We start from the raw sequence: 20,718 nt of genomic DNA on the forward strand, positions 1-20,718 counted from the left end.
GCAGACTTTCTGATATGTTTAATCTCTCAGATCTTTCACCATTATTGTTGCTTAGCTCTAGGCTTGTTCTGTCATAGGCGAGTTGAACAGAATTTGGTGAAACACAAATTAGAAAGGAAAAAAAAAAAAAAGGAAGAACATGGAAAGAACTGAACATCTTTATGAAGAGGTAAAGCTGACAAAGCAGCCATTCCGACTTTTCGAACACAGATGCCCTGTGAAGGCCCGCCTTCTGCGTTACATCAGATTAACTGACAGCACAGTGGAGAAATGATCAGAACTGTATTTTACTTACAACATCCAGCGTATGCAGGATCCTCATCAGACCCGTCACGACACTGTGTCTCTCCGTCACATACCATGGCGTGGAACAAGCATTGCTGACGGTTCTTGCACACAAAATCCGTGTAGCGTGTACACAGGGGCTCTAAATGACAGATGTTATATGGTGATGAGTGTTATGATACAGGAGAATAAAAATAGAAACTAGCAAGTAAAATTAAAACTGAATGCCAGGCAAACCGCTAAATATACTGTACAGTGTGTGTGTTTAATTATATAAACACATAATGGAGTTGATTTACTAAAACTGGAGAGTCCAAAATCTGGCATAGCTCTGCATAGAAACCAATCAGCTTTCAGGTTTGTTAAAGTTTTATTAAAAAAGCTGAAGTTGGAAGTGGATTGGTTTCTATGCAGAGCTGCACCAGATTTTGCACTCTCCAGTTTTAGTAAATCAACCCCATTACATCTCTCCACCTCTGTCAATTGTCTTGTATTCATTGATTTATGTATAAGGCCAATCCAGAATGGCGGAGATGCCGACTGACTCGGTTTCTTTCTGGCCACAGAAAAAAGTGTGCAGCACACAGGCAGGGAACACAGCAAGCAGGGGCGGCCCATCCATTAAGGGAGCACAGCACCAACCACCCTGTCCATGCACCTGGTCCCCATACAGGACGCTGGACTATGGCTCCAATAGGCTTCAAAAGAGGGTGGGCTCGGGGCGCAGAGCACTGCAAACGGAGTCCATCCAGTTGTGTGGCAATAGAGAATGAATATCCACTATTTTCACACTGAATCTCCTCCCCGCCAATCAGGAAGCGGGTCTGGGACTGTGGGTGCACTGTTTGCCAAACAACCCCTCACCCCCCAAAAAATTACCACCAGCTGCCACTGACAGCCAGGCTTACTGTATGCACCATAAGTTTGCTGTACTGTATTTCAGCATACACAACATTACCTAATATAATTTCAACCAAGCTGGCCCAAACTAATATTCTGAAGCGAGAGGAAAAATGGGCTTCTTCTTTAAGCCAGACAGAAAGGTAAGGTTTCCTGCCAGAAGAGGGCACCTGGGAACCAAGCTCCTCTAATAACTGTAGTACCCATGAAAAACCAGGATAGATATAAGCTTTTACTTACCGCAGGTTTGCTCATCCTCGCCTCCAGGGCAATCCTTCACACCATTGCAGTGTTTACCCAGAGGGATACACGTCCCATTGCTGCAGTGGAAACCATTACACTTCTTCTCTGGAAGGAGACCAGACTGTTACTATCTCACTTAAAGTCACAATTTATTTAGCTTATTTTGTCCAGAAAAGGAACAATGGGATGTTTTTAGGCATAAGAAGACTCAAACTATTTCCATCTGCTCCATACGCCGTGACCCATACACCAACCCTTCTGCAGTATCACTGTAAGGGCGCTTTCATCACTATAATTTTCTGGAAAAACACATAAAACGCAGCACCCATTTTCATCACCAACATGTATTCTGCATTGACATATTTAGTTAATGTTTTGTGTAGCAACAACCATACCAGAAAACCTAACTATTTCATTCCAATACATAACCTTTAACCACAACTTAACCCCTAATCCTCAAATATGCCTCAACTCCTGTCTAACCCCTCACCCTAAACATCAAACCCCAAATACTGCCCCTACTACCCCAATTCTGGTTTCCGTTAACATGACCCTCATCCTAACCCCTAAACTAAACCGGAACACTCACCCTAACCCATTATTCTAACCTTATCCCTAAACATCATTCCAACACTAAAGCCAATGTCAAATCTGAATTCTACCTTCACCTGAAACCCTCAGCCTAACACACTTAATAATACATACACACACACACATACATACACACATACAGTGAATATAAAAAGTCTACACACCCCTGTTAAAATGTCAGGTTTCTGTTTTGTTTTTGTTGAACAAACTGAAATCTTTTATGTGGAGGGAAAGAAAAATAAAATGATATGGTTGCATAAGTGTGCACTGCTGACTTGAAGGATAATTACATCTCTCTATGGTCCTGCTGTATGTCAGTAAGTAGCTATCCTCTCCTCCTAGACCAAGGTTTCTCAAACCTTTTACCCTGGCAAAACCCTTGACAAAAAGTTTGAGATCTCAGGGAACCCCTAAAAAAATTTCAGATCTACAGCTCACAAAACAGAGATCAGGAAACAGACAGTGGAAGAGGACAGAGATGTGAGTGCTGTGAGCTGCACAACTCACAGGATCCCCTACACGTACCGCAGATACTGTGATCTTCATCAGAGCCGTCCTGGCAGTCAGAGTCGCCGTCACACACCCACCTCTGAGGGATGCAGTGGCTATCATGGCATTGAAAGCTGGATGGCTCACAGGTATGGGAGACAGCTGGAGACACAAGAGAGGAGTCATCAAAGTGATTTATGTTGGGGCTACATACACTAAATTAAGGGTGGATGTGGAGGTGGGGGGGGGGGGTGTTATTATGTGGCAATTGTGGCATAACAATTAGGAGACTTACTCTCTAAACTATAAAATATTCCTGTGCATGTTGTCATGTATTTCAACTTACAACAGTGACTCCAATTTAAAGTATACATCCAGCAAATTATTTCTTTGCACTTCCTGACATAGTTGGTTTGCGTGAAAGTTAGAGAGTCTACAGTACAAACTAGGGTTACACCGATACCACTAAGACCGAGTACAAGTGCCGATTTTTTTTTTTCAAAAACTCATCGATACAGATTTTTTTTTTTTTTTTTTTTAACGTCATGTGACAGCGGTACGAATATGCAGCATTGATGAGGTGTGGACTATCAGTAGATTATTTTTATTTTTTTATCATTTTTTACAATTTTTTTTTTTTTGGGGGGGGTCTGTTTATTTTATTTTTTATATTTTTACAATGTAACCTTTTAAATATTTATTACAAATTCTAAACAGACCCCCAATATCTCCCTTTTGAATAATCAAGGGGTTAAATGTGTGCCTAACAATGTGTATTGTGTGCTGATTTTTACTAAAGATCTTTGTTTCTTATCCCTGCTTTGCATGAATGTCAAACTAGCTACAGCACAGCTGTGTGTGCAGCAGCTGTACCCCATATTAAAAAGTATAGGACTGCCTCCACAGGGATGCATAGAACACCTGTACATCTGTGTGGGTAAATGATGGTAAGGGAACAGGGGGGAGGAGGGAAGGGGGGAGAGGGAAGCAAAAGAGGGAGAAAAAGAGAAAGGAAGAACTTCCAGAGAGAAGAGGGGGGGAAAAAATAGGGGGGGGGGGGGGGAAAGGGGGGAATGTGACGAGGAAGAGGGGGGGAAAGAACAAGGGGGGGGGACAGGAAACATGGATTGGTTTTTTCATTGGTTACTCTGGTTCCCTTCATTGGGTTCCTCCTATTACAAAAGGTAATTGGCACTTCCCAATGTTTTCATCACTACTTTTTCGGCTTCACCTTATTCACTCACCTACACTCCATCACCCCTCTCTGCCCATTCACCTCCTTCCTTATCTTCACATCTCACTCCCCCTCCTGTTTCCCCCCCCTTGTTCTTTCCCCCCCCCCCTCCTCGTCACATTCTCCCCTCTTCCCCCCCCTGTCCTCGGTTGCCGTGCCTGCCGCCCGTTCCCTACCCGCGTGGCTGCCCACCTCAGCTCCCGGTGGGGGGTTGTTTCCCGGACTGTCTGTGGGGCCTCGCCATTACTCGTTCAACAGGCCCTACCTGAGTAAGTAGGTCTTGGTTATGGTGGTTCCAATTGTACCCCTAAACCTTGCTCTTATATGTTTACTGGTTTCCATTTTTTCAAAAAAATTTTTTAAATTTCTCAACTTTACAGAAACTACACGCTTCTGCTCCTGACGAGTGGCAGAAGCCACGAAACGCGTCTGATTGTCGTGTTTCCACTAGTGTTACAAGAACCTCAAGTTATTATGTATTTTGTACCCCCACAGGCTAGTGAGACCATAGGTCCTGCAGACTATATCCTTTCTTATCAATGGCATACACCTTTATTCTGTGGTGAACATGGGAATTTTAAATATTTCCACCAAATATTTTTACCATTTGATATGACCAAGTTATTACCAATGTAGAATCATCATTGTGATTCATGCATACTTTTATTGCTATCAGCATATGTATTATGAACTGTGCTCAATAGTCTCATTACTTTTGTATGTCAATATTACCTGGGCTATTTTGAATATGTATGTATAATGCAATGTGCAATAAAATTCCATTATTCACCCTATTATTCTCTGGGCTGTCATATGCTTCATACAAAGTCCCAAACCCCTGGTATATGGTTATATACCCCTTTTTCCTTCAAATATAAATGGGATGGATGTCTATGTCCTTACCAGGTCATGACATCATATAAAGTCCCTAGGGATGGAAATACATGATCTCACCAGATCATGGCTTCCTAAAAGTCCCTAAAAACCCCCCCTCTTTTCCTCAATTGTTGTTTATTTACACAGCAATCCCTGGCTGTCATTTTGACAGCAGGGAATCAGAAATTGTGAGGGATAGAGCAGCAGGACAGCAGCACCCCCCCATACATCAGGGTCCCCAGAGAGCCCCCCCCATACATCAGGGTCCCCAGAGAGCCCCCCATACATCAGGGTCCCCAGAGAGCCCCCCCCATACATCAGTATCCCCAGAGAGCCCCCCATACATCAGGGTCCCCAGAGAGCCCCCCCATACATCAGGGTCCCCAGAGAGCCCCCCCATACATCAGGGTCCCCAGAGAGCCCCTCCTTACATCAGGGTCCCCAGAGAGCCCCTCCTTACATCAGGATCCCCAGAGAGCTCCCTTACATCAGGCTCCCCAGAGAGCCCCCCTTACATCAGGGTCCCCAGAGAGCCCCTCCTTACATCAGGGTCCCCAGAGAGCCCCCCCATACATCAGGGTCCCCAGAGAGCCCCCCCCCCATATATCAGGAGCCCCAGAGAGCCCCCCCATACATCAGGGTCCCCAGAGAGCCCCCCCATACATCAGGGTCCCCAGAGAGCCCCTCCTTACATCAAGGGCCCCTTCCTTACATTAATGTCCCCAGAAAGCCCCCCCCTACATCAGGGTCCCCAGACAGCTGACCCCCCCTCCTTCAAGAGGTTCCCCATGTACCTGGCTGGTGGAGGTGGGAGGCGGCGATCGGCAGCTCTATGGTGTCCACAGGCAGGGAATCTCCATGAGGCTTGTAGTTCTTCTCCCGAGTGTATACAGTGGAGAGGGGAGGGGCCTCTGACCCGGGCATGTATCAGCAGCAGTGTACAAGCAGAGCGACTCACTGAAAGTGAAACTGATACCTGCCCGGGTCAGAGGCCCCTCTCCTCTTCTCTCCACTGTATACACTGACACTCGGGAAGAGAACTACAAGCTCCAGGGAGATCCCACCGCCCACAGGCACAATAGAGCTGCCGATCGCTGCCTCCCACCTCCCCCCACTGCATTCTAAACGGCAAGCCAGAGGTGCAGGGGGAGATGCCGGGTCTTGGGCCCCCCCACAGCGGCAGAATGGCAGGGCCCAGTCACAAGTGCGACTGCAGCGACCCCTATAGTTCCGCCACTGTGCGTGATCCTGCGCAGAGCGGCCGCCCTGCAGCAGTAAAGCTGCTATAGGGCGATCGGAAAACTAGTTTATGACTAATAACTGCATTAACACTATGTGGAAATTGTGTGGGGCCTCTCCAGACCCTGCCAGGACCTTGACCAACATCAGGACCGGGGAACAGGGAGCAGTTCCATGGATCTGGAGCTGAAAGACTCTGTAGCTTCAGAGGGGATTCAAAAATAAATGATCTGCTTCAGCACACCAAGGGCAAACAAATAAACCTCATTTGAGTTATTTAACTAGACATGTTCCTTTAAATAGGCATGGGTTAGTGACAGGGTCTCTTTGAACAATATAAGTACAAGAATTGGAGCTGTTAGGAAGTTTGTTACCTGGAGTTGTTCATAGTCCAGACATCTGTTGTCTGTCTGCAATGCTGCATAAGGACTTTCAACAACAGGTTTTGGATTATGGGGCACCTACAAATTTTGGGGTACAGTTATTATTAGACTGCAAAGGTACGGCCAGCTATCAATTAGTCATTTTTGGCTCTGCCCTCAAGATTCAAAATACATGCAACAGTACAGGAAGTGATTCAGTACGAAAAGCAAACACCAAAGGGCTCCAAGGAAGTGTAGTATTAAAAATAAAGTTTATTAAAAAAAAATTTGAACCACACTTCTCCACTTGTCTTTTTTATTGGGTTTTTTTCAATAAAATACTACACTTAGCTGTCGTCCTACTGCTAGTTGGAGATGTCCCAGAATCTATGAAAGGAGCTACCAGAAGTGTAACCTGATGGAGTTCTATGAACCCTTGATGTACCCTTGATGCTTGGTCAGCCTATGTAAAGACTGTATCTCGTTATTAAAAAAAAAAACAAAAAGAAAACACAAGGGCTTTATGCCACCTTTATATCATTATCCAATATTGATCATATGGCTTAGCAATAGTGCCTACAGTAGGTACCAATGCATAATTGAGGCCTCTCTTAAGGCTGCATTCAGACCTGAGCGTATTGTTTTCAGGCAGAAAATCGCGCGATTTTGCCGCAATTTTTGCCGTGATCTTGTACAGGTCAAAAGGTCACCAACATAAAAAGCAGAAAAACGCCTGTAATCTGCCTAAAAGGAAGCTCCTGTCCTTTTTTGCTTCAGGCGACAGAACGCTCAGATGTGAACAGGGGCTATTGAAATGAATGGGATTTGTCTTGTTGGGAGTTTTTAGAGCTGAGGCTTACAGCAGAAAAACGCCCAAAAACACCTAGGTGTGAACGGAGCCTAAATGGTATTGCACAGAGCAGCCCCCTACCTCCTCTTCGGGGTCAGGGATTCCAACCTCAAACCTCCCCCCTCAATCCCCCTGAGCTCTCAGCACCTCTTCTCTAAGTGTCACCATAGAAAGCCGCTTTCTATGAGGGCAATCAGGTGGGCATGCTCCTACAGGAGACTCATGTTAGTTTATTGAGGGGGGAGTCTGGGAGAGCTGCTATTGAAAGGTTTTACCTTAATACAGAGCATGCATTAGGTAAAGAACCCTTTGGCTTTAGAACCACTTTGGGGATAGCTGCAGTATCACTAGTGGTTGGTTTAAGTGTATTTAAAGCCAAGGGTTTTTGTTTTTTCTTTATTTTTGAAGTAATGATGGGTTAGAAGTACCGATCTCTTGGCAACCACCAAACCCAAACACGTCCATCAGATTGCCAGTTAGAGAGGTGTGATTCATCACTTCATGATTTACACCACTGCACCCGACACTTTGCATTGCACTTGGTGATGTAAGGCTTGGATGTAGCTGCTTGGCCATGGAAACCCATTCCATGAAGCTCTCTTTGCGCTGTTGTTGTGCTGATCTGAAGGCCACATAAAGTGTATTGACTCTACAGACAGTTGGCGACTTCTGTGCACTTCAGCATGCACTGACCCCGCTCTGTCATTTTACGTGGCCTACCACTTCATGGCTGAGTTGCTCTTGTTCCCAGTTGCTTCCACTTTGTTATAATACCACTAACAGTTGAGCGTGGAATATTTAGTTGCAAGGAGATTTCACGGATGGACTTATTGCATAAGTGGCAACCCATCACGGTACCACGCTTGAATTCACTGAGCTCCTGAAAGTGACCCTATCTTTCACAAATGTTTGTAGAAGCAGTCTGTATGCCTAGGTGCTTGATTTTATACACCTGTGGCCATGGAGGTGATTGGAACACCTGAATCAAACGATTTGGAGGGGTGTCCCAATACTTCAGGCCAGTGATGGTGAACCTTGGCAATCCAGATGTTTTGGAACTACATTTCCCATGTGTAATAAAGAAAACGTCAAAGGTTCCCAACTTCCCATAGCATAATGAAGCAGATGTCTCATGCATTAAACATGTTGTATATAGATAGAAGTTATTACTTATAAAACTATTACTAAGTTTCTTGTAATTCAATAACTAAAGTTATAATATGAATATAGACCCATACTACACCATGATGCTCAACAATACTGCAGAGTGCATGTGCATCATGGGAAATGTAGTTCCAAAACACCTGGAGTGCCAAGGTTCGCCATCACTGCTTTAGGCAATATAGTGTAGATTTAAAAAAAAGAGGCATTTATCCATTACCTACTCTTAAAAAAAAAAAAAAAAAGTTTGAACATTAGCTATACTTTCTAGACAACCAGAATTTTAATTGTATAAGGACTTTTAGGCTGGGTTCATACTTATGTGAATAAGATGTGGGTTTCCCCGCATCCAAATCGCATGATAGGAGAGTGTGGCCGGCTCTCAATGGAGCCGGTTCCCACATCTCCGGGGCGGCCGCGGAGCACACAGCTGAAGGGTCCTGTGCATAATTGGCTCCATTTCAGGTCCGAATTCAGGCAAAAATTCGGACCTGAACCTGTGAACAGGGACGCACCGGACCCCCTGCCATGCCCTGCGCCATGCATAGGGATTGATTTACTAAAGTCACATTTACTGTGCCTGTTTGAAAGTACAGTTTCTCCAGAGCTTAGTAAATGAGGGAGAGCTATGCTGGCTTTCATCATCCAATCATGTGCAAGCAAAAATGCTGTTTTTAGATTCCTTGCATGTGATTGGTTGTTCTTTGTAAAGTGAAGCTTTACCTCATTTACCAAGCCCTGGAGCAACTGCACATGCAGAGTGCAGCTGCACTTTCAAAAGTGCACAGCCAATTAGCCTTTAGTAAATCAACCCCATAGTGTGAACCCAGCCTTCAATTAAAAAATGGAAAAAAAAACTGCAAAAAGTCATAATTATTTAAAACACACATACTGACCGTAACATTCATATAGAGATTGGTATCTCTGGAGGCTTCCTCGGTTGCTGGATTTGGTTGGCTTGAAGCTCTTTTTCTTCTGTGAAAAGAAATTTGCTGTTGCATTCAATATAATACAGATATGTGCTAATCATGCGCAAACTGTGTGCAAAACTGGCTTGCATGGCCTTTGTTTGGACATCATTGGTTACTGCACTGGTGCATAGGAGTTTAATGTGAACATGTGCTTTGCCCATGTAGGAGAAAGCAACCAGTGCACCAACTTTGCAGCATCACATGGTCAACTTTTCCTTGATCTCTCACAAGGTGTAAAAATGACCGTGAGTTGCTGATATCATAGCTCACACTGAGCTGTGAGTCCTCCCCATGTGACATCACTAGTGCTCAGTGATTGGCCCTGTGCTGTCACATGCCTTTATCATACCTGGAAGCACCTGTGAACAGCTGAACAGAGCAGCAGGAGAGCAAAGGAAGAGTGAGTTTGTGCTACAGGGAGTGAGGGCATCAAAGTGAACCTGCTGCCCTGACCTGCATGGGTAAAATAGACTAAAAGACGTTGCCAACGCTCAACTGTTTTTTTTTTCTCATAAATTGCTGAGGGCTGGTGCTCATGGCTGGAGTGTGTACTTAGAAGGCATCAATCCATGAAGAAAATTACATGGCAACATGGTACATTCCAAGTTCCAAATACTTTATTAGGTTACATTTAAAAGTGGCACAATACAGCTAACATGTTTCGGCTATACGGCCTTCTTCAAAGCATCTTTGAAGAAGGCTGCATGGCCGAAACATGTTGGCTGTATTGTGCTGCTTTTAAATGTAACCTAATAAAGTATTTGAAACTTGGAATTTACTAGGTTGCCAGCTAATTTACTTCATGGATTGATGGGTAAAATAGAGGTTTGGTTTAAAAGGAAACAATTAATGAGGAAGCATAGGGGGCCACTGCTGACTTCAGCTTTTTGTGGCTTCAGTAATTTCTAAGGCTCCTTTTACATAGGAGTTCCAATCAAGTCCGTCTGTCGGTTTTTCAGGCGGACCTGATGGGGAAGTCCATTCATTCCTATGAACAAGCGGGTGAAATCGGAGCAGAGGGGGGCCTAAGACACATCCATATCTGCTCAGTATCTGCAAAGTGGACACATGCAGAGCCCATCCTGCTCTATGGGGTACTGAGAGTAAACGGACTCAGATATCCATTTACACTTTCCTACCTCTGGGTCCGACCAGGCCCGCTAAAAAAAAAAAAAAAATGTTATCTATTTGATCATGTGAAAATCCAATAAAAATCTATTGAAAAAGAAAAAAAACGGGAGAGAGGTCTCTGTTCTCTTCCATTTAGATGGTAGTTGGGTGTAAACGGACAGCTTTGCAGATACTGAACAGACAAGGATGTCTCTTCGCAATAAAGAAAACATAAGTATTATGCTGCAGAGGTTGAAATTGACCATTTATTTTACCTTTTAAAAAAGTCATAGTACTTACCTAGTCAACCACTGGCCCACCTTCTCTTCTCTGCTTTTCTATTGGCCAGGAAGTCTACCTGTTGCAAGAAACCTGGCCTGCTCTGCATTATAGACCTGGCACCATCTTGCCACAGGTTCACTTTAATATACACAGTAGTATTCAGTTTGAATTGCGTGAGGAATCAGTCACGTCTTTATCCTTGTTGCAGGGACTACATTTTAGAACAATGGGGGACATTTATCAATATTGGTGCATCTATTGCGACAGTTTGCTCTGTCGCAGTGTGAAATTTATTGGCAATATGCGACTCCTGTACTATTATAGTGCTTCTCCCATCCCAGAATCAGTCGCATTCAGTGTGAACAGACTTGTGTCCGTTTACACCCACCTATCTCCAATCTGATCTGGCCTGCTAAAATAAATGGAAGGGGATCAGTCCCCCTTCGTCTAGGTGGGTCAGATGGCCGCAGGGTGTAAACAGATGGCGGAGTGTGTTTACACCCGCCATAGAGCAGAGGGGGTTCTGTTTGTGTCCCCTCTGCATAAACTGAGCGGACACAGACCTGTCATCCTCTTGCTCTGCTCTAATTAGCAGGGGATCAGCAGACAGATCCTCCGCTGATCTAATTGGAGTCTACTCCGTGTTAAAGGGCCTTATTGCAATATGTAGATGGTCACACAGAGTAAAAACTGAAGCACCGCAAGTACGGTTGATCTTTGCGCAGTTATCCGAGAGACCACATCCACTAAACTAGGGGTCCCCAACCCATGCCTGTTTGTCCTCTCCCAGCTCCTGTGCCCACCAGGCCAGCGATGTCATCCAATCAGCAGGACAGGGGGTGGGAGGAGCTGCAGATCGGAATAGGGAACTCCTCCCACCCCCTGCCCTGCTGATAGGATGACGTTGTCTGGTGGGCAGGGAGGCCAGAAGAGGATGCAGGGACTGGTCACACCCTCTGCCCTGCCAAAGGTAGGAGTCCTGTGCAGGGGAGGCAGACATTAGAACAGGGAAGTGTCAAGTTAGAGAGGAAGGGGGGGGGATTGTGATGGAGGAGGCTGTGATTGCACTGTAATAAAACGGGACTGCATTGTAATCATTACAGTGCCCCTTTATAGTGCAGCCCCCCTTATATCACAGTGCCCCCTTCTTTATATCACAGCCCCCTTTTACACATCCACCTTCACCCGTCTTCCTTCAAGGGCATGCGGCATGCGCTTCTGAGGAAACAGCGCGGGCGACCGTTCCTTCAGGGAGCTTGCGCCGATGACATCATCGGCGCAGTATACAGTAAATATCTCCTAAACAGCGCACATTTAGGAGATATTTACAGTACCTACAGGTAAGCTTTGTTCTACTTACGGATACAAATAATACAGGGAGGTTTACAACCTCTTTAAGGCTACTTTCACACTGGGGCGTCGGCGGTGAAGCGCCGCTATTTTTAGCGGCGCTTTACCGTCGTTTTTGCGGAGGTATTCGGCCACTAGCGGGGCGCTTTTAACCCCCGCTAGCGGACGGAAAAGGGTTAAAACCACCCGCAAAGCGCGGCCGTAGCCGCGCTTTGCCGACGGTTTGGCCGCACTGCCCATTCATTTCAATGGGCAGGAGCGGTGGAGGAGCAGTGAAGGAGCGGTGTATCAAAGATGCTGCTTGCAGGAGTTTTTTTAACGTCCTGCCAGCACATCGCCTCGGTGTGAAAGCCCTCGGGGGCTCTCACACTGACACGACATAAAAGGCTGGATCCATCAGTCTCTCACTATCTTCTGCTGGGATCTCACCATTGCCATCAGTGCAGCCTGATAGATGCCCATCTGCAGCCTCGGAGAGGACAGGGAGGGGGCGCGACGAGCGCCAACATATTACATACAGGAGAATCTCCTGTTCACTCGGCGGCCTCTTTAATACAAAGTCCCGCCTTCTATGATAGACAGAACAGTCATCCAATGCCAGCCCAGGAGACGGGACTTCCTATTACAGAGGCTGCCGAGCAAACAGGAGATTCTCCTGTATGTAATCTGACGGCGCTCGTCCCGCCCCCTTCCCTGTCCCCTCCCAGGCTGCCAGAACGATAAATACGGTATATATCTCTTGTGGCCCCCCCAATGAGTCGATTCCTTGGGGGTCACAAAAGATATATATATTCAAATTACCAGCGGGGCCGCATTAAACCGGAACGCGGCCAGACTTTGAACATGCCTGTACTAAACCCTCCTATCACCTACTGCCAAAGAAGTGGCCATCTTAGCTTCTAACCAACCTTCAGATGCCATGGAGATGACACCAGACATTTATCAATCATGTGCCAGTTATCAATCACCAGATGTCTTAATCCCACGTTCACATCGGGCCGATTTGGCATCCAAATTGACATGTCACATCACATGCCAAATCGGTGGCTACTGCCGGCAATGGCACCATCCGAATTGGTGCGGCGCCTCACCGATTCCCAAAAGTAGATCCTGTACTACTTCTGGTGACTTCGGGGGGCGATTTGAATAGACATTTGTGTATGAACCCGCACAGATGTCTGTCAAATCGCCCCTAAAGTCGGACTGCATTGCCGGGTTGAAATGGTGCGAGTTCAGCTGAAGTTCAGCTCTCAATGTGAACCCGGCTAAAGGCCGACACACCACAATGTGCTGCAGGAAAGGCCAGTTCTGTGACATTGCAGGCACCATGATACCGATGCGATTTGATGACCAGCTTTCTTTTTAATAGTTAGTCCCTGTGCTACTTTTTCCACATCCCAATAAGATTTGCACCTTAAAAATCTCACCACATGGGAGTGCGCAGGAATCAGAACGGGAATGCAGCATGAGTTCCTGTGCGGTCCCGGTGTGAACCAGATCTAAATGTAGCTGCTTTGGGAAAGTTAAATGGATGAGTTTAGGTCGGCTATAGGTCGGGTTCACACTGATGGGACACGTCACATCGTATGTAATTCGCACAGGAATCGCACCGCATTCCTGTGCATATCACATGTGATTATGTGCAGTGCGATTTGAGCCCATCATTTCACATGGCTCAAATCGCACTGCATCCGCACTGGAATCAGGTCCCATGGGAGTTTGTACCCATGGGATCCGATTTTAGCGAAACGCACTGCTTTCTGCGACCTGCTTTTGGGGGCGTCGTTAAGTTTACTGGTATTTCCAGTGTTGTCACCCCGGGATCATGGATGTATCCTGAGAACTTCCTGTCACATGTTCCAGAAGTAAAAATGGCCGCTGTGATACGACTGAAGAGGAAAAGAAAAATAAACAATTACTAATCACTTCTACAGAGGCCTTCTGTTGTCTTACACTATATTACCAAAAGTATTGGAAAGCCTGACTGAAGCGTGACATTTTAGGTATCTATTTACTCAGCGTAACGTCATCTTTCACATTATACAAAAAGTTTGGGCTAACTAGATACTGTTTTTTTTTTCCCAAAAAATGCGTTTGAAAAATTGCTGCGCAAATACCATGCAAGATAAAAAGTTGCAACGATCGCCATTTTATTCTCTAGGGTGTCTGCTAAAAAAAACATATATAATGTTTGGGGGTTCTGTGTAATTTTCTAGCAAAAAAATGATGATTTTTACATGTAGGAGAGAAATGTCAGAATTGGCCTGGGTGCCAAGTGGTTTAAAAAAAAAAAAAGTGTCAGTTATTTTTCAGTAAACGGCCAGCAGCTTTGAAAGGTCACTGAGCTAAAAACAGAACAGCTCATGCTGGTGTAACAGCTTTGAGAATGGAGTCTACAAACAGGAATAAAATGATTTTATGATGCTCTGGAGGTATAAACCACTTCCGGACCGCCGGCGGCGGCCGGCTTTCTGATAAAAGTGGTCCCTGCGGCGGATGCGCCGCGAGATCACTTTTATCAGTGGCGGGAGAGGGCCCCCCTCCCGCCGCGATCCAGTGCCCTCCGCCACTTACCGGAGCCGTCGGTAGCGGCAGAGGCGATCGCATCCATCTCTGTCCTGTGCCTGGAGACGAGTGAGGCTAAGATGGCGCCCACTTGTCTCCATGACACTGCTGGGCTGAAGCAATGTCAAAACATCACTTCCGCCCACGCCTCTTAAAGGCATATTTATTTAAATGTCATTTTTTTAAATGACTTTTTTTTTTTTTTATTGCATTTTAGTGTAAATATGAGATCGGAGGTCTCCAGATCTCATATTTAAGAGGTCCTGTCATGCTTTTTTCTATTACAAGGGATGTTTACATTCCTTGTAATAGGAATAAAAGTGACACGATTTTTTTTTTTTTTTGAACAGTGTAAAATGGCAGTTGTTGCAATACCTTTTTTTGCACCGTATTTGCGCAGCGGTCTTACAAGCGCACCTTCTTTGGAAAAAAATCACTTTTTTGAATAAAAAAATAAGACAACAGTGCAATTTTTTTTTATATTGTGAGATATAATGTTACGCCAAGTAAATTGATACCCAACACGTCACGCTTCAAAATTGCGCCCGCTCGTGGAATGGCGTCAAACTTTTACCCTCAAAATTCTCCATAGGCGACGTTTAAAAAATTCTACAGGTTGCATGTTTTGCGTAACATTATAACTCACAATATAAAAAAAAAAAATGGGCTAACTTTACTGTTGTCTTATTTTTTTTATTAAAAAAAGTGAATTTTTTCCAAAAAAAGTGCGCTTATAAGACCGCTGCGCAAATACGGTGCAAAAAAAAGTATCGCAACAACCGCCATTTTATTCTCTAGGGTGTTAGAAAAAAAAAACATATATAATGTTTGGAGGTTCTAAGTAATTTTCTAGCAAAAAAAACTGTTTTAAACATGTAAACACCTAAAATCCAAAACGAGGCTGGTAAAACATGAAAGAAAGCAGATTTAAATACACCACAGATGTCCCAAATGTATTTTTATTAGAAAAAAAAAATTTAATTTGTTTAGCAAAGAAAAAATGTCGTTTACCAGTTGGGAGTGACCTCATTTACATATTGGCAGTTATTGTCATAGCAACACAGCAGTGGGCAGAGCCATGTGACCTCATTTGCATATTGGCAGTTATTGTCATGGCAACACAGCAGTGGGCAGAGCCATGTGACCTCATTTGCATATTGGCAGTTATTGTCATGGCAACACAGCAGAGCCTTAAGATAATCACGCTCGCGGCAGTTGGAGCTCAGTCAGAGTCTAGTGTCTGAAGGAGAAGGAGGCGATTCTGAATTTCTCTGCGTTGTTGCTCATTATTTGAAAATGATGCGGCTTTTTGGGAGAAATAAAAAGTATCAGTTGCAGGATTCCCTGAAAACCATCACAGAGGAATCTGTTTTATTACTGAAAGTGGGACCTTTAACAGAGGATCACCCACCTACCACCCAGCCTATAATACCTACCCCCCAGAAGGGTGGGTGTTGGGCAATTAGACAGCTAATGAAGAAGAAGAAGGGAAGATACAATGTGACGACTCCTCTGATCACCACCAAAGAGGAAAACGTTGTACTTCTCAGTGTGAACCCCATAACAGAGGATCACCCACCTACCACCCAGCCTATAATACCTACCCCCCAGAAGGGTGGGTGTTGGGCAATTAGACAGCTATTAAAGAAGATGAAGGGAAGATACAATGTGACAAATCCTCTGATCACCAACAAAGAGGAAAACGTACTTCTCAGTGTGAACCCCATAACAGAGGACCGCCCACCTGAGGATACCACCCCTCCAAGGGGTGAGGGGAGGGCAAATGGGCGGGGGGGCGAGGAAGCTGAAGACGGACTTCAGCCCATTCCTGAACCAAAATTCACAAAAGATGAGGTCATTGGTAAGTATTATACTAGACAAAATAATGCAAGCACTGTAGAGTAATATAATGTATGTCTCCTACATATATACTATATACACTGGGGGTCACTGCTATATACACCTAGAAGGGTCACTGCATAGAGTAGGGAAGTGTTAGAAGCCCTGTCAGGTCTCCATTAGGGAGATTCATGATCACCAATGACACCAGGAGGGAAAGTGATGGAAGATCCACCAGGACAGGAATAGAGGGGGAAATCTTCTGATGGGGACACGGCTTTCGGTGACAACGGTCTAGGAGGGGACTGAGATATTTCTTCTCAAGTCTTGCTGTATATACAGAACAGATAATGAAGGGAAATCTTTCCATCGGGACCCTTCCTGTAGCAGGAAATACTGAGACAATGCAATTAACAGCAGCATTTGTCAGTTGGCCGACTCTTCAGTTGACCGTTGGGCAGCCAATCAGATTTGAAGGTGACAGGTGTGAGCTGACAGGTATCGGATGTGAAGGAGATGCACAGACCTGACAGACAGACCAACTGTAAACTAAATGATTGCACATGGCAGGCTGACAGAGCGGCTGCCCCCATCACTGCCATTCCCATCATGGTCACTGGTAGTCATGTGGACAGTCGTGTTCTGGGCTCTGTATGGGGGGGCTGCAGGAGCAAAAAAAAAAAAGGTTTCCTTCTATTATAGTGTCCATAACAGGACTCGCCCCCCTGCTCCTGCAGACACACCACTCTCTATTGTTTAATTATACCATTTTAATAAGTGCAGTATATATATATATATATATATATTTCTGTCTATAGATCACTAAAGTTCAGGTAGCCCCCCTTCTTGTACAACGGCTGAGATAAAACCAATATAGAATATTGGAATGATTAATAATTAGGATAAGCAGAATGATGGGATTGCAATGAGAGGGAGGAAGAGAAAATCACAGGCATACTAAGCAGGAAGCACAGCCTGTGTATGGAATGTAGCAGATCGGTGGTCTTTATCACCAAGATCTCAGCGCAGTCAGAGGTCACATTAGGATTTCCATCTCTTGGTGACCACAAAGTAGAAATCTGGTTATTCGGGGTGAATTAGAAGCACTTACACTAGTCCTGGCACAGAAAGCTGAGCACTGAGAATGGACTCCGGGGGGGGGGGGGGGGGTGCAGAACCCCCACATTGTCCATGTATAGAATTCCCATAAAGAGAGACGAGTGACACCAGATCATTTCCAACAACACCAATCACATTCACTTACGTAAAAGGAAACGCATTTAAAGTGATTGGACACCCTCCATATACCCAGTGAAGTGACTGGCCTCAGGTGATACACAGAGATTAAACAAATCCTCCTACATAAATTGTACCCGTTTATCTGCAGCCATCTGTCCCCTATAGACTTGTAAACCTCAAATAGCAGGAAAAGAAATAATATATATATTTTTTTTTACTCTCCCCAGAAGCAAACAATGACCCAACCACCAATGACACCGAGGATGAGGAAAGCGTGAAGAAGAGGACATGGAAAGATTTTACCATCCATAAAAAACTTGGAGAAGGGGGCTTTGGGAAGGTGATGTTGGCCTCCCATCCCTCCATTCGACTGAAGGTGGCGATAAAGATGATTAAACTGGAAGGATGTGAATCCGCCGATGACAATGAAGAGTGTAACATACTGGAACAGTGCAGGAACCAGCCATATATCACTCGTCTATTTACAACATTCCAAACAGAGGTAAGTCTTTTTATCTCCCAGGCTTTTTTTATCCTATTCCTGTACTTTACCCCCTGCCTTCCTATATTCCTCCACAAAGTGAAATCTTACTTGTCTCTAATGTAACCTTTATCTCTTCTTTTCACACAGGATTATCTGTTCTTTGTCATGGAATACCTGAGTGGCGGGACTTTATTTGAACTGATATTAACTTTAGCTCCATTTGAGGACAACATCATAAGGTAAGTCCAATGACGGCGTTGTGATGGAGTCGGGGGGGGGGTGGCTGACCACTGAGAACAGGCAGTGACACAACCAGGCCACTCCCACTGAGCCCCGTCCATCCACACCCCTATGTACTATAGGGGGAAGTCTCTTCATCTTTACCTTTTATTGCTCTGTGATATTTTTGAATACTAATTCACATTTTTCCTTCTCCTTCAGATGTCTCACTGCCGAGATTATTTGTGGCCTGCAATTCCTCCATGCTCGTGGGATCGTCCATAGGTAAGTATTAAATTAGCTGACTAACAATCACCCCTTAAAATAGAAAGATGAAATGTTGGGACTTTATATGAGACCATGACTTTCCAGTACACAGGTCTCCATCCCTATTGGTTAGTACAGGAGGGGGGAGGGGGGAATATGGGAAAATGGGACTTTATATGAAACACAACACTTGGGGAGATCGAATCACTCAATGATAGTAAATAAAATACTTATTAATGACACAATTGAGTGCAATAGATAACATGATTGGTAGAATAATAGATGATACAAATTAAAGATAAACGTGATTATTTTTATCCTTATTTTGTATCATCTATTTTTCTACCAATCATGTTATCTATTGCACTCAATTGTGTCATTAATAAATATTTTATTTACTATCATTGAGTGATTCGATCTCCCCAAGTGTTGTGTTTCATATAAAGTCCCATTTTCCCATATTCCCCCCTCCCCCCTCCCCCCTCCTTTACTAACAATCACCTCTTGGCTTCTGGTATGTTTTATTAAATCAGGAAGACTTCCCAGCTGTGCTGTCTCCTTCCATCTGCTGTACAATTCTCCCTGCTCATGCCATATTCTGCTTAATGGAGGATTTATATCAAATCCAGCAAGAGGAGTGAGACCTCCTCATGATGAATATAGCAGGTGGGCGGAGCTGGGAACTCCGGGACAGAGATATTCCTTGTAGGCGGATATAAGAGAAGCCAATGTCCACCCATCAATCTTCATTCTTCTTTGTATACATGTATATTTGTATCTTTTCTTTCTTTATTATAATGTGGGATATGCAGAGCTAACGGTTCACTTCTTTTCTTCACAGAGATATCAAACCCATGAACATTCTACTGCACCGCAACGGTCACATCAGGATCAGTGATTTTGGTCTCTCAGTGGCCGGAGTCACTAAGAACGTTAAGATTGAAGGATGTGTGGGGACACACGGTTACATGGCCCCAGAGGTAAGATTCCGGATATTAGACTGAATTGTAATATTTACTACGGAATATAGAGAAGAGATAAAGGGGCTCCCCTTTCATTAAGGCCACATTCACACATGGACATTTTGAATCTTGACTTCCAAATACCCAGGTGTGAATGACAAATCACACAATGTACATTTAGGATGCCATTTATTTCAATCCCACCTAAAAACGCGGTGCGGTTCTTCCGCGATTGTCACGTGATCAACTGCGCTGCAATTGTGGTAAACCGCATTGCTTGAATCATGCTGCCTAAAAGAAGCTCCTGAACTTTTTTTGGGGGGCGACAACCATCACACGATGTGCAGCAAAAAAAGGCCAATGTATGAATGCAGACTAAAAGGCTAGGGTTAGACCCTCTCGCAGGTTTTTATTGGTGTCCTCATAAGGGAAGTCACACTCTTTATGTGTACTGGTGACCATTGTTAGCGAGAAAGAAAATACAGCAGGATGCAAAATGTTTACAGCTGTCCCCAGAACAGGAATAGAGGAAAGTCTTCCAGTGGTGACACCTGTTTGGGGACAAGATCCTAATGCCGCGTACACACGATGAAACTTTCCGCCAACAAAACCGTGGATTTTTGTTCGAAGCTTGTTGGCTCAAACTTGTCTTGCATACACACGGTCACACAATTGTTGGCCAACAATTACAAATGTGGGAACGCGGTGACGTACAAGACGTATGACGAGCCGAGAAAAAGGAAGTTCAATAGCCAGTGCGGCTCCTTCTGCTTGATTCCGAGCATGTGTGAACTTTTGTGCGATGGACTTGTGTACACACAATCTGACTTTCCGACAACAACGTTTTGTTGGCGGAAAATTTGAGAACCTGCTATCAAACATTTGTTGGCGGAAAGTCCAACAGCAAATGTCCGATGGAGCATACACACAGTCTGATCTTTCCGACAACAAGCTCACATCCAAACATTTCCCATCAGAAAATCCGACCGTGTGTACGCGGCATTAGAGTAGAGTTTCTCTCACTTTGGGAGAATTCCTTCGACTTCCTCTTGAATCCCGGGGACAGGAAGTGAAGGGAAATTCTCCCAATGGCACACAGACAGCAAAAATAAACTGGCAGGGGTCTCAGCCCTTCTGTACTCTATACAAAAAATATAAAACAAAAGTTTTGACTATATATAATTGGTAAGCTCCACCGCC

The 20,718-nt window shown here is 44.6% G+C and overlaps 1 protein-coding gene across 1 annotated transcript in view; it reads right to left on the bottom strand.

The window, feature by feature from the left end:
- Nucleotides 1-3,325, bottom strand: part of LOC141111450 (sortilin-related receptor-like) — a 43,888-nt gene extending 40,563 nt beyond the window's left edge. The window contains exons 1-3 of the mRNA XM_073603745.1: nt 2,545-3,325; nt 1,426-1,533; nt 296-427 (exon numbers count right to left, since the gene is read on the bottom strand). Of these exons, the coding sequence (XP_073459846.1) occupies nt 296-427; nt 1,426-1,440 (147 nt within the window). The 5' untranslated portion in view covers nt 1,441-1,533; nt 2,545-3,325. The remainder of the gene's footprint in view (nt 1-295; nt 428-1,425; nt 1,534-2,544) is intronic.
- Nucleotides 3,326-20,718: the final 17,393 nt, after the last annotated feature.

Source organism: Aquarana catesbeiana, linkage group LG10 (assembly GCF_042186555.1).
Source record: "Aquarana catesbeiana isolate 2022-GZ linkage group LG10, ASM4218655v1, whole genome shotgun sequence".
NCBI lineage: Eukaryota > Metazoa > Chordata > Amphibia > Anura > Ranidae > Aquarana > Aquarana catesbeiana.